Raw genomic sequence first — 14,524 nt, forward strand, 5'->3', positions numbered from 1 at the left:
GGGGCCCCTGTGAGGTGTGCTGCTGTGAGCCATCACGAGCAGGCTTTTGTGTGGGGAGGAACTGTGGCCATGTGGTGACTGTGGTTGACCTTGGGAGTAGCTGGCAGGCTATGTGGCCCAGTGGCTACACCAGGTCACGATCGCCCCCAGGGCCACATGACAGTTCTCACTGCTTCTGCAGCCTTTGTTTTTGAAGGTGTTTTTGCTGGATGTGGGTTTGTAGGTGGAGTTTTTCCTTGTTGCAATTGGAAGATTCTGGTCTGTTATCTCTTAGCTTGGCTGTATCTGGTGTGAATTTGTAATTTTTGCTCCCTATCCTCCAGATTCTATAAAGATTTTTCTTTTGTCTCTAGTGATTATGATGGGTTTCGAGGTGTGTATCTTACTGGAGTTCCTTGGGTCTGCGGGCGTGCATCAGAATGGGGAAACTTGAAGTCACTGTGCTTTGGATCATGGAATCAGGTCCTCTTGCTACCCTGTATCAGCTCTAAGAATGTTGAGCTTTTGGCTTTTTCACTTGTTGTTCAGCCTAATGGGGTCTCTCTGGACCACCTGTGGTCCTAAGTGCAGAGGAGGCCCCTGTGCAGAGTTCTGGAGCTTCCCTGTATGTAGCCCTGCACCTGCCAGTCCTCTGCCTCCATCCCCCAAACTCCCATCCATCTGCTTATCCCCGTGAGCCCCATGTGCTCTCTTCCATTCCCCTGCCTGGGCTGCCCACCAGAGAGGATCCCAGGCCAGCCACAGAGCGTTCCCTGTTTGGTGCCTGTCCCGAGAGAACCCCGTTTACCGGCTGTCTGTGGTAGCTCCTCCACGTCTTGTGGTGTCAGATGTCTGCGGCACCACCAACACAGCCCGTTGCTGTGTCCTGGCGGGAAGCTGCCATGAAGTTAGCTTTCCTGCTCAGTTGGCCCGGTCTTGGTGAGCTCCTGTGTCGACGTGCAGTCCTGTGTGGGCATCCGGCACGTGAGGGCACACACACGTTGCTCCGGGACGTCTCTGACTTGGTGCACGAGTTCCACACCTTAGTTTCTGCTTTGTTGGGACTAAGGCTCAAAATCAGAAAAACCACTGACATTTTTCCTCTCCGTGGCATAGCGACTGGAGACTGTTCCTTCTTGGGATACACAGTGGGCATTGCATACTCACTTCTGTCCGTCTGAGCTGGAGGCTGCCTGCTCACCGTGGGCTCCCCAGAGGACACTAATGTTGTGGGCACCGAATCCCCGTGCTGAGCTGTGACCTCCACGCAGTGTCGCACGTGCCGTTTTCCCCTGGTGTGGTTCGCCTTTCTTCTGCCGCTGACAGCTCTTCCTCTTACAGGTTGTGCAGCATGACCCGTGTCGGGGCGGAGCCGGTTACTGGAACAGCCTCTTCCGGTTCAAGCATCTGGCCACGGGGCATTACTTAGCAGCAGAGGTGAGTGGCGGCCCTGTGGTGTTTTCCTTTGCAGGCTCACATGTGCGGCTGACCGCTCACTCACCTGCAGCCTCGGGGGACTCAGTCGGCTTGCTCTCCTTCCTCCTTTTCTGTTTCCTTCTGCCTCATTTCCCTAGAAAAGAGCAGGGCAAAGTGGTGTGCACTGTTTAGTGCTGGACAGGGGTCCTGCTCACAACGTGGCCTGAGAGTCCGTTACAAATCACAGCTCACCGGTTTGGCCCCTGTAGGCCACCTGCCCTGCATCTCACATGCCGGCCCCTGCCTGATGACAGTGCCTGCGCCTCAGCTGTGGTGGAGATGGGGCAGGTGGTATGTGAAGTCGGGAGCGCCCTGGTGCAGCGAGCAGTAGGAGAGCTCCTGGGGAAGTGCGAGCCCTCGACGCGTTACTGGAACAGACGGGCTTGTTGTGGGAGTTTCAGAAATCAGAGTTCACCCGCCCTTCTGTGTCTCTGGAGGGTTTTTGGAGAAGGAAAGTTCCCATGATGCAGGGCCGCACAGGTGCACTTTTATGTTAAACCATGAAGCAACCTGGGGTGTGGCAGACACCTGGCTCTGTTCCACTGGAGGGTGGTGACGGCCTCTGTGCTGTCTGCTGCCCCGCGACTGTTACAACGGTGCCAGTGCTGCTTCTGTGACCCACACCTCCTGAGCCCCCGCTGGGGCTCCCGATGCTTGCGTGAAGCAACCATTTCTGCAGCATTTAAAAACTGATGAACAGGACATCTGTGTTGAAATTTGAAATGGCGCCATAGGAAGTTAGAGACCCAGCTAAGCAGCTGTGAGACGTGTTGATGACGTCATTTGCCAAGGATCCCTGGTGGTGGCGTTTGTTCACTGTGTTCGAAGGTCAACCTAACACTTTCTCGAAGCGTAATTTTTAAAAAAATTTTCAACTCAAAACAAGATTGTCGATGGCTGTATATTGATCTTTTGTTTATTTCAGGCTTTCTGTTGCTTTGCAAGTGAGTTCATTGTGGTCTCCTCTTGCCCTTGGGAGCCGTGCAGTGGTCACTGGTGGCCTGTTGTGTGTACTGTGCTCGTGTGCCGCGTGTTGTGCTGTGGCATGCTGGTCCCGTGAGTGGAGGGAAGGGAAGCGGCGTGCGCAGGTGTTGACGTCTCCTGCAGGTGGGGGCCGGTCCTGAGAATGCCGCGGATGCTTTAATCTCCTAATGGTTCTTTCTCATCAGGTAGACCCTGACTTTGAGGAAGAATGCCTGGAGTTTCAGCCCCCAGTAAGTATGGGCACAGGAGCCTTCTGGTCTTGGTGCGGTAGGGTGAGGCCAAACCACCTGGAACCCATGGAGGAGGTGGGCGCTGTGGCCTCCGAGTGCTGGGGGAGGGGACAGCTCAGGCTTCCTTAAGAGGCGCTCTTTTCCTTGTGTCCCGTGGCAGGAGATGGAGCCTCCCGTGTCCTCATTGTTCCCAGGGCCCGTTGGCCATGGCGTTCTGCCTGAGTGCTTGGTCAGGGTCCCCGTCTGGAAGTTGGGGAAGCCCATGGGGTGTCTTGCACACCCAGGTGTGGACACGATGGCCTTTCACACCCTGTTGTCTCTGTGCTGCTCACTGTGTCAGGAAGAGGTCTGCATGGTGGGTTGTGACTCTGAGACCCGGGTAACGTGCACATCCTGGTGCCTTGGGCGTCTGACGGGGCCCTCTCCACGCTTCTGACTTTGCTCTCCCCAAGTCAGAGGTGGGCTTCTCTGTATGGTGTGGTTTGGAGGCCTTCTGGATGTGTGATTCTGTCAGGCGTTTAGGCCTCCATGCTTGCAGGTTGGAGAAGGCAGCGGCTGTGGTCTGGAGAAGTGACAGGGGTGAGTGAGTCAGGCTCCTGTGGAGCCCTTGATCCTGGTCTGGGGGGACTGCAATAAAAGGGCATTCCAAGTGGTGGCTGCTGTGTCGGGCAGTGCCCCCGAGTTTTTCTTTTCAAAATAAAGCTTAGGAAAATGTGCAGGTTTAAAACAGACTAAGGGAGGGGATTGGGGGGAGAAGACTGCACACGTGGTTGTGTTTGCAAAGTGCCGTGAGCTGGCTTCGGGAAGAACCTTGGCTCTGAAACGGAATGCGTTGGTGCTGGCTGGCGGTTTCTGCTCTCAGCACAGGCAGGCCCGGGAGCTTCTCCACTCTCTGCCCTCTTCCTCTTGGGACCCTCGTCACCCTTCCTTCCAGCCTCGCTCTGCTGCAATGAGGAGACTGAGGGGTTTCTGTGCTAGGGGCCTGCACGCTGCAGGAGGGAAACCCTAGCTAGCAGCTGCTTGTTTTCCCTGCGCTGGGCTTGTCCTCAAAGCTGCTCTGTTTGCAGAGGAGGAGCTGCCGTTGTGGGGACAGAGTGATCCTTTCTTGGGAATGGGCTGAGCTGGGGCCGCGGCCACTGAGGGCTGGCGTCCCTGGGCCCCGCTGGCCTCTGACGTGTGAGGACTGCCCTGTGCCGTGCAGGGGAAGGGTAGTGGGGGAGCAGACAGACCTGGCTTCCAGTTCCAGAGCTGCACTTCGTAGCTGGGGCCCTGGGTTGAGTGTCTTTGCCGCTCTGAGCCGTGCCTCCCTCGTCTGGACAAGCAGCATTTTGAGCACGTCACTCCCTTTGCATCCAGCAGGGGTGTGGGCCGCTGCAGGTCAGGGGAGGTTCCAGGTGGGAGGCAGCAGCCCTGCGAGGGGTCCCAACCCCTCCCGTGCTGGGCTCTGGTAGTGCGAGGTTATTCTGTGCTCTCCGGCTTCTCTGTGCCAGGGTGGTGGATGTGTGGGGAGGCGGGCTGTGGATCTGGACTGTGGAGCTCTGGGTAGCCCGATGCTGTGCTGGTGGTCTGTACACGCGGAAGGGTGTGGGAAGGGGGCCGACCCCACACCCATGAGGCCAGCTTCTGCCTCCATGGACCAGGTGAACATGGAGAAGCTGGGTTTGTGTCAGCCTAGGAAAGATGCCTCTTGCACCACCCTGCCCTTTGGTCTCCCCTAAGTTTTGTCTTGCAGGCACCTTTTTTTTCCACTAGGGGGCAGGCGCCAGCCACAGTTGATATTTCCCTGTAGGATGTCCTCGCCTCTCTTGGACTGCACTGCCAGCCTGGCTGCCCTGAGTCTCTGTGGTTGGGTCAGAGTTTGGAAAGTGGGATGAGGGGTGCTTTTCCGGGTAGCAGCAGTTTGGAGCCAACACCTGTTGGAGATCCGTCCTCCTGAGCCGGGAGCCACAGATGTCCTGGCGCTCACCAGGTGCTGCTGACACTGGCGCAGACAGGAAAGAGGTCCGGGGCCTGTCCAGGTAGAGGAGAAAGCGGAGGCGGGGAAGTGCCGAAGACCTGGGGCCTTGAAAGGACTGTTTTTCTGTTGTAGACAGCTGCTGCTGCTGCCTCCGCTGTCCCAGGTGGGGTTCGCTGCTTCTTTACCTCTGATGTGATTTTCTTTTCTTGATTCCTGGTCTTGCTGGTGCTGTCACCTGCTTTCCTGTTTGGGAAGGAGGCGTTGCTCAGGCGGGGCAGCCAGCGTGGAATGTAAGGAGGAAAGCGGGCCGACGTGGTGGTCTTCTAGGGACGTTCAGCAGGGAGAACAGTCCTGGGGTCCCAGAGTCGTGTGAGCTCCTGAGCCCTCGTGAGCAGGTGTCTGGGCCCGCCTGCTCCCTGATTCAGGCAGCTCAGATGGGGCCCAGAGCTGTTGTCCCTGTCTCAGCCACGGAATGGTCCTCAGGCCCCTTTCCCTGCGTGTCATCGGCAGCCCTCCTAACCAGTCATGGACGTTTGTTCACTTGTTTGGATTTCTTCTTTGTCCTGGGAAGGAGCCAGGTCTTACTGTTGGGTGCACCGTTCTCGCCGTCGGCTCGCACAGCCCCTTGTAACCAAAGCCACGGGCCAGGTTTTCTGCGGTGGGGCCTCCGTGGCTGCTGCTGGGGGCGACTGCGTGACACGCGTGCCCCATCTCGAGCTCTCGCCTCACATCTCTTACTGCCAGCCCACATGGCCATAGCGTGTGCAGGCAGCACGGGCCGCAGAGTCTGCGCTCTCGGCTCAGGCGGCTACAGGACGGCCCTGGAACTCTGGTCCTTGCCCTGCCAGCTGCTGACACTGCTGTTCCTTGCCCGTTCCTGCGGACGTGGCGTGATTGTGACGGGTGAGGACTGGCGCTCCGAGTTGTTGACTTGATCCCTTCCTCCTCAGGTGGACCCCGACCAGGACGCCTCTAGAAGCAGGCTGCGGAATGCCCCGGAAAAGATGGTCTACTCGCTGGTCTCTGTGCCTGAAGGCAATGACATCTCCTCCATCTTTGAGCTGGACCCCACCACACTCCGGGGAGGCGACAGCCTGGTCCCAAGGTCTGATTTTAAGATTGCTCATCCTGAGAGTTTGGGCTGGTCCAGTGGCCTGGCCACACGTCTGGGCATCCACGTCATTGTTGCCTTTTCTGAAGTTCTTGGGGAGGATTTGATGGAAGGTGCGGCCTGGCTGCCCAGTGTGTGGTCAGATTGTTTTCGTGGATGGGCAGCACTAGTCCCCAGCAGTCAGACGAGAAGCGCGGTCTCTCAGTCAGCAGCCTAAGCTGTGAGCCCAGACAGCGCAGGATCCCAGTTTCTATTACTCCCTTCCTCTTCCCCAAGCCTGGGGGGCCTCTAGGCCAGCTGAACAAATAGATGGCATTCTGGAAAACGCAAACTGTGAAATTCACTGTGTGCATAGGGAATGTTGTTTAAAGTTTTAAGAAGTTCTGCAGGTATTCTTTAGTTACATCTAACTTCCAGTTCTCTTGCTTGGATCACATTGTTTGAGCTATAACTGGACTGCGCATGGGATGACAGCTCCTTGGAAATTCAGAAGCAGTGTATTATTAGTAACGGCAGCACTTGCTGAGCCTGGCTCCATTCCAGCTGCAGTGTTCAGCACGTACTTGGCTTATGTTACGTGATTTCATCCTCGTGACAGTTTCTCTGAGAGGGCCTCCGTCACTCACTCGTCCTTACTGAGAGAGACGGAGGCTCAGAGAGCCGAAGCAGCTCACGCGGTCAGGGAGTCCTGCGTAGAGCTGCAGTCTAAACTGTGCCTGCCTTGCTGCGCGTCCACAGCCAGCCCGTGACACCATCGACTCAGGCTCGGGTGCTCCCAGAATTCCAGGAGAACCTCATCTTCTGCTGGGCTCTCCTGCTGTCCCTGTCCATGGGACGACGCTAGGCAGTGTCCTGGTGGAAGGCAGCCTGAGGGAGCCTGCAGGGCTTTGTGGCCGCTCAGTGAAATGGCTGCCCGTCCATAAGCTCTGCTGCGTCCTTGCTGCTCTGCTAATCTGATGAACGCCAGAGCTGAGAAGCCCAGGCTGCGCACCGCTCTGCACCGTCCAGGTGTGCACACAGCTCTGCAGCTCCGAGGCCCTGCTGAGGTCACGTGAGCGTGCCACGCAGCTGGCCTCAAGCATTCCATTCAGCGATTGCTAGGCCAGCAGAGCTGGGCCAACAGTTAGAAACGCCATGTCCCGTTGGTCATCTCTGCTTCCTTCTCCCAGGCTTAGGCTGATGGGCCTTCTGTTTCCTGTTGACTGGTCGGTTCTGGACGTTTCTTATACATGGAGCCGTATGTCACACCGCCTTCTATGGTGGTTTCTTTTCCTCAGTCCTATATTGGAGATTCAGCGTGCTGTAGCGCATCAGTACTTCACTTAATTGTATTACTAAGTCATAGTCCACTATTTGGCTAGTCCCATACTTGAGCCATCTGTTAGCTGATTTCCATTTGTCTTCATTTTTTGGGTGCTGTGTACATCTGTGTCACATTTTTGTGTGGTCACTTGTATTCAGTTCTCTGTACCTGGGAGTGAAATTGCCAGGTCATCTGTTAGCTTGCTGTGTAACCTACTCAGGAGCTACCGACTGTGTCTCTAAGTGGATGCCCCAGTTTGCATTTGCACCAGCAGTGTGGAATGTTCCAGTTTCTCTGTGTTCTGCCCAGCGCTTGCCACCATCTTGCTTACCCAAGCCCTCCTGGGCAGGCTGCGAAGGCTGCTGTTGTGGTTTGGACTGCATTTCCCTGTGCACTGATGATGTCCACCTCTTTGTCAGCTTATTGCCTGTTTGTATATCTGCTTTTGGAGAAATACCTATTCACAGCCTTTGCCCTTTGTTGACTACTTAAAGGAATTGAGTTGCCTTTTTCTTACTGAACTGTAGGTGTTGCAGATATGTGATTTGCAAATACTTTCTCCTGTTTTTTAGGTTATCTTCTCAGTTTCTTGGAAAAGAATCTTTTGAAACATAATTTTTATAGTTGATTTGTCTTTTTTTCCTCTTGATTACTTATGTACTTGGTTTTATATCTAAGAAACTATTTCCTAATCTGAAGTCACAAAGATTTATGGTGACATTTTTTCAAAGAGTTGTTGGTTTTTTTCTTTTTTTGACAGGCAGAGTGGATACTGAGAGAGACAGAGAGAAAGGTCTTCCTTTTTCCGTTGGTTTACCCCCCAATGGCCACTGCAGCCAGCGCACTGTGGCTAGCACACCGCGCTGATCCGAAGCCAGGAGCCAGGTGCTTCTCCTGGTCTCGCATGCGGGTGCAGGGCCCAAGCACTTGGACCATCCTCCACTGCCCTCGCAGGCCACAGCAGAGAGCTGGACTGGAAGAGGAGCAACCTGGACAGAATCCAGCGCCCCGACCTGCGCTAGAACCCGGTGTGCCGGCACCGCAGGCAGAGGATTGGCCTATTAAGCCGTGGCGCCGGCCTGGTTTTTTTCTTTACACTGCTGTCATTCCTTTTGAGATAGTTGTTACATGGCTTGCGGCGGGGCTTGTGGCCCCACTCCCTTCCTCTTCAACGTGCAGGATGGGACCAAGTTTGCAGGAACAAACCGTGTTTCAGTGTAACTTTCAGCATGTTGAGTGTCTGTTTTGCAAGTTGTTTCAGCACATGACTTACACCATTCTGTTAGTCTTGCTGGCATCCCTGGGGCCCTGGTGCTCTGTGCTCCCTTGCAGGCTGGAGCCCCACTGTGGTCCCGTGGGAAGGGACAGCTTGAGGTTCTGGTTCACTGCCGGGTGGCGTTGGCTGCTGGAGCCCCTGGTTCTCTGCTCTTTCCTTCAGTGCAGTGCCTACCGAGCTCTCTTTGTGGGCAGGTGTCCTAAGGTAGATGGGTTACAAACCCAGAAGCCCAGGAGTCGCGGGCCTGGCCCCAGCATGTTCACTTACCGTCGTGCACTCCATCTTTGCTTTTTACATGTTCATTTATTCCTGAGGTGGGCATTTGACGCAGCGGTTCGGATACCACTTGGAACACACACGCGTCCTGTGTCCGAGTGCCTGGTTGAGTTCCAGTTCCTCTGTTTCTCACGCAGCTTCCTGCTGATACACATCCTGGGAGGCAGCAGATGATGGCGGAAGCCCTTGCATCCCTGCCACTCATGTGGGAGACCTGGGTTGAATTCTGGGCTACGTGCTTCAGTCTGGCCCAGCCCTGGCTGTTGTGGACACAGGGGAGTGAATCAGCTGATAGGAGATCTTTCTCCATCTCTTCTGCTGTCAGATGAAAAAAGAGATTTATTTAAAACAGTTTTCCAAAAGAGTTTCCCTGCCTTGTCCGCCCACGTGAGAGTGAGACGCGCATAGGGCCTGCGGGTCACTGCTCTGTGGGGTTGTTCATCCCCTAGGAGGAATGCAGTGCTTTCTTTGAACAAGTTCAGTTTTGAAGATGAGAAAGTCCAGGGCTCGATGTGTGCGTGGCCATGAAATGTTCACGGCTAAGGGCGTCTGTATGGCAGCTGGTGGAGGGAGTCCTGAGCCAAAGGAAAGCAGTACTCCCGGGCTCCCTGAGCAGGAGCAGTAGATGTGGAGTAGGGACTGAGGTGGACCCCGGGAGACGCCTGCCCCGCGGCTCTCCTGCAGCTGTCCTGACGCCACGGGGGGACAGCGGAGGAGCTGGTGGACACTCTCTACCCCTCCGGCACACGTTGGTCTAGACCCCTAGACTGTGGTCAGCATGGCCCCGGCTTGGCTTATACCTTAAACGTGAGGCAGTTGGAAGCAAGTCACACTTTCTGTCATTCCTTTTTTCCATTTGTGGTAGTGAAAGTGAGAGCGAGTGGCCTCACCGAGAGCCAGGAACTCACTCTGTGGGTGCCAGGAGCCAGCTCCTGCAGCCCTGGCTTGCCGCCTCCCGGGATCTGCACCGGCAGGAAGCGGGGGTCAGGAGCAGGCCCGGGGTGAAAGCCAGGCACTGGGATGTGGGGTGTGGATGTCCCAGTGGCGTGCTTGTCAGAGTCCTTGCTGCCACCTCTCCGGCCATCTTGGCGGGCTCGAGACGTCCAGGGAAGGGCAGGAGAGGATCTTCGGGACCAGGCTGGGTCTGCCCCGCACTTCTCCTGGGCCCATGCTCTCATCTCCTAAGAGAAGAGCCTGAGAGTGGCACTGTGTGATGAGAAGATGGACACATCGTGTGTGCTCCGTTGGCCATGCTCACACCGCCAGCGCCTCTGCCGCTGCTGATCCTGGCTTTGCCTCTGAGCTCTTGGGAAGCAGAGGAGTACATTAATAACCTTTTCGTCCCGAGTTGTACTGTAGTTTCCTGAAACTCCTTTTTTTCTCAGCATGATTCGTGATTGTCTGTTTCTCCTCTACAGAGGGTATAAAATGGAAGCTGTTTGATAACTTATCTTCCTTCTACTTGTAAATTTGAAGGTCTCATATTTTGTTAAAAACACTTGAAAAGTTTTTGCCTGCCACCAGTTGAGTAAATACTTGGTCATATTTTCTTCTATGAATTCTATTTCAATTTTTTTCTTGATGGTTCCATAAGTAATGTGTCAGTCATTGCTTTATCAGCTCTGGTGACAAACACCAGTACACAATCAGTACACAGTAACACCAGTACATGGTCAGTACGCAGTCAGTACACAGTGAGCCTACATAGTCAGTACATGGTCAGCACACAGTCAGTATATGTTCAGTACACAGTAACACCAGTACACAGTCAGTACATGGTCAGTACATGCTCAGCACATGGTCAGTACACAGTAACACCAGTACACAGTCAGTACATGATCAGCACATTGTCAACACATGGTCAGTACACAGTAACACCAGTACACGGTCAGTACATTCAGTGTATGGTCAGTACACAGTGAGTATGCTGTCAGGACATGGTCAGGACATTGTACACAGTCAGCACATTGTCAGTATATGTTCAGCACATGGTCAACACAGGGTCAGTATACAGTAACACTAGTACACAATCAGTATAGTCAGTCTATGGTCAGTACATACTGAGTACCCGGTCAGTACATGGTCAGCACACGGTCAGCACAGGTCAGTTCATGGTCAGCACACGGTCAGTACACAGTCAGGACTCAGTCCTCTCACGGTCAGCACACGGTAACACCAGTACACAGTCAGCAGGCGCTTCCCATTGCCCCACCCCAGGAGGCTCTGTGCTGAGGGGCTTACTCGTAGGTGCCGTGTCATGGGGAGCAATGCAGCCTGCCACATCAGCTTGGAGTCACTGTGAGGGGCTTTCTGTTGTCAGTAGATCCCAGTGGGGCTTAGACTGGAACTGTTTGCTGCTGGGGCCCCTCTTTCATATGTGGCCCTTGCTGTTTTGAGTCCGTAGATAGCAGGCTGGTAGCTGCCACATGTACACACTGTGTACAGTGTCCCTTGGTGTCCCTGTCCCTCCATTCCTTCTTTTCTTCCCTGTAGGAACTCCTATGTCCGACTCAGACACTTGTGCACCAATACCTGGGTTCACAGCACAAACATCCCCATTGACAAGGAGGAGGAAAAGCCGGTGATGCTGAAAGTAAGTCCCAGAATTGGCTGTTCCCCTGGGTCACGTGCTCCTGATGGGAGGCTCCTGTGGGCACAGACGGGACGCGCAGTGTCTGAGGGTTTTGTTGCTTTGGGAGGAGTGAGATCTTCACATGGGATTCTCGCCTGGGGACCTGGGTGGAGCCCATCCAGAACCTTGATTTTCCTCTGTGGTTTCTGCCCTAGTGGTGGAGCAATGTCTGCATGTGATGTCCATGTGATGTCTGTGTGCAGCATGGTTTTGGCTGGATGGTGCATTGTGTCATTGATTTATTTCTTTCTTAAATGTGCACTTGTGTTTCCTGAATGTTCTCCCAGTCGCTCTCCTGTCCTTCTTCACTGTTCCTTCCTTGTCGTTTGTCTGTGGTGACGGCAGTGCTGATGGTGAAGGCAGCTGGCGTGTGTTTCTACCTTTGTGAACGTTTTCAGGCCTGCAGGAAAGCTGAAAGCACCGAATAGTGCCTCCTTTGGAGTCACTGATGACGTTTGCTGTACTCCCCTTCCTCTCTGTACTCACGAACGTGCTCTTCAAAGGCAGGGCTGTGGCCAGCTCCGTGTGACGACCGCGGCTGTGGAGTGGCCGCAGTGCTCCCTCTCCTGGCTCTCCACTGGCCCAGCACCAGCATGGGCACGGCTTTGGCTGGCCCAGAACCCTATAAGCACAGTGTTGAGTCGTCTTGCCTGTCCACCCTGGAGAGTCCCCCACAAAACCCACCTTGAATTTCAGATCGGCACCTCCCCTGTGAAGGAGGACAAGGAAGCGTTTGCCATTGTTCCTGTTTCTCCTGCGGAAGTGCGAGACCTGGACTTTGCAAATGACGCCAGCAAGGTGCTGGGCTCCATCGCTGGGAAGCTGGAGAAGGGCACCATCACCCAGAATGAGCGCCGGTGAGGGCCCCACACTCCTGCAGCCGTCCTCACCCCTGGGGCTCCCACGTGCACAGCCGTCCTCACCCCTGGGGCTCCCACGTGCACAGCCGTCCTCACCCCTGGGGCTCCCACGTGCACAGCCGTCCTCACCCCAGGGGCTCCCACGTGCACAGCCATCCTCACCCACGAGGCTCCCACGTGCACAGCTGTCCTCACCCCAGGGGCTCCCACGTGCACAGCCGTCCTCACCCACGAGGCTCCCACGTGCACAGCCGTCCTCACCCCTGGGGCTCCCACGTGCACAGCCGTCCTCACCCCAGGGGCTCCCACGTGCACAGCCGTCCTCACCCACGAGGCTCCCACGTGCACAGCTGTCCTCACCCCAGGGGCTCCCACGTGCACAGCTGTCCTCACCCATGGGGCTCCCACGTGCACAGCTGTCCTTACCCATGGGATTCTCTTGTGCACAGCCGTCCTCACCCACGGTGCTCCCACATGCACAGCCGTCCTCACTCACGGGCGTGTCTGCAGTCCTTGTAGAGGAAGGGAGGGGCTCTCTGAGCGTAGCAGGTCTTAATGTGTGCAGGTCTTCAGTCTGTGATTTCTACGAAGTAGCTACATTTGCACTCACTTTTCTGAGTCTCTACAGTGGTGCAATCTCTGTCCCAGGAACCCTGTTACTGAATGTCCGGGCTCTGGTTACTCTGAGATGAACTTGGGCGGCCGATGTTTTGGGAGGGGGCCATCTTTTGGTGGACAGTTTTTTGCAGATAGCTGTCTGCGTTTCACTCTTTTTGGAAATGGGAGGGAGGGCGAAGCCTCTGTTGCTGTGGCCCTGGTGCACTCCCACCTCTGATCATGTCCCCACTCCCAAGGTCTGTCACCAAGCTGCTGGAAGACCTGGTTTACTTTGTCACCGGAGGAACCAACTCTGGCCAAGATGTGCTTGAAGTAGTCTTCTCTAAGCCCAACAGAGAGCGGCAGAAGCTGATGCGAGAACAGAACATCCTCAAGCAGGTGGGTGAGCCGTGTGCACAGGAGCTGCCCTTGACTCAGGCGCTGGGTCACTGCTGTTGCAGGCACGGGCATGACGACTCTGGCTCAGAGGGCTCAGCCAGCCGGCTCTTCTGCGTAGAGCTGACTTGTTAAGTTGTAATTCACAGCAAAACTTAATTAGCAAGTGCTGGGTCCCCTTAGGCCCCTGTCCTGGACCAGTCCTGCCTCCCACACTGTGAACATCACGTCTAGAGGGTGCGTTGTTGGGATTCGTGGACCTGCGCTGATCTGCCAGCAGTTCCGGTAGTCCATAGTGTGTGCCAGGGTCCACTCTGAGTGCCATGAGTTTTGTCGGTCTGGGCAAAGGCCCGGCTTGGACCCCCCCTTTCTGGTACCACACAGAGGGGTGCCCCGGCCTGAAGTCCTCTGTGTCCTGCTGATCCCACCCTCCCTCATCCCTAACCTTGGAGACAGCTGAGCTGCCTCCTTGTTTCGCCTTTTCCCAAGTGGGACATCACTGGGCTCGTCCCATCTCGAGCCTGTCTGGACTGGCGTCTGTCGCCTGTTTGCTGAGAACTGGAGCCTCCTCCGTGTCTTTGCGTGGTACTCATGCTGGCTGTGTGTCCCCCTTGTGAGAGTTCATTGTCAGGAATGCGAGCAGCACTTGCCTGACAACTTGTGATGCACAACGGTGAGACAAAGGGCCACATGTCGTGCTGGCCAGGTCTCTTGTCTGCAGATGTGGGGTGTTCGGTAGACTCAGAAGGTCTTGGAGCAGTGTCTGAGTCCTGGGGAGACGCTTGCAGGGGATGTGTGGGGAGCACCGTTCAGTGTAAACCTGATGCACTGCGCGTGCAGACAGACGCGGAGGGCTGCAGGCCTCAGAAACGTGCACCCTGTTGTGCTCTAAACCTGCTGGAGACTGGCGTGTGCCTTACCATGGAGCCGCCGCCACAGCTAAGCGACAAGCATGCAGGTTACAAGTCCCACAGGTCACTCACCAAGGAGGCTTGGCCCTTGGGGCTCCCTCGTGCTTGCTGCTCTGTGACGGACAGAACTTTCAGTGCTCCATCGTGTGTCAGCAAGGTCGTCAGGCCGGGTCTGTTAGGGCCGGGGTTTCAAGTGTGGACTCCCCACCTTAGACCTGCAATCAGCACTTTGGTTCACCTGCACGGTAGTGGCTCCGAGTAGGCCCGAGTGCAGGAGACGTCGTCACTCACATGCCCACTTACTGTCCGCGTTGACCTGGACGACCGCCCTGGGACGTGCGTGTTACCTCTCCCATTTTGCTGATGAGAAGACAGACACTGACTTTGCTTGTGATCCGTACCGCTCGGAAGCGGTGAAGTCGGGAGTCTGTGCCCTGCACGCTGCCCTGTGGAGTGTCTGGGGGCCTTTACCTGCAGGGAGCCCGAGGCAGGGAGTGCCCTCTCCCGCCGAGAGTGGAGGCAGCTGCGGGGTGCTG

At 55.6% G+C, this 14,524-nt stretch overlaps 1 protein-coding gene across 1 annotated transcript in view; it reads left to right on the plus strand.

The window, feature by feature from the left end:
• Positions 1-14,524, plus strand: part of ITPR1 (inositol 1,4,5-trisphosphate receptor type 1) — a 296,007-nt gene that overhangs the window by 135,190 nt on the left and 146,293 nt on the right. Inside the window, exons 11-16 of the mRNA XM_062200352.1 lie at positions 1,321-1,416; positions 2,625-2,669; positions 5,577-5,731; positions 11,086-11,185; positions 11,921-12,081; positions 12,939-13,080. Coding sequence (XP_062056336.1) covers positions 1,321-1,416; positions 2,625-2,669; positions 5,577-5,731; positions 11,086-11,185; positions 11,921-12,081; positions 12,939-13,080 — 699 coding nt within the window. The remainder of the gene's footprint in view (positions 1-1,320; positions 1,417-2,624; positions 2,670-5,576; positions 5,732-11,085; positions 11,186-11,920; positions 12,082-12,938; positions 13,081-14,524) is intronic.

The sequence above is a fragment of the Lepus europaeus genome, chromosome 9 (genome assembly GCF_033115175.1).
Source record: "Lepus europaeus isolate LE1 chromosome 9, mLepTim1.pri, whole genome shotgun sequence".
Taxonomy (NCBI): domain Eukaryota; kingdom Metazoa; phylum Chordata; class Mammalia; order Lagomorpha; family Leporidae; genus Lepus; species Lepus europaeus.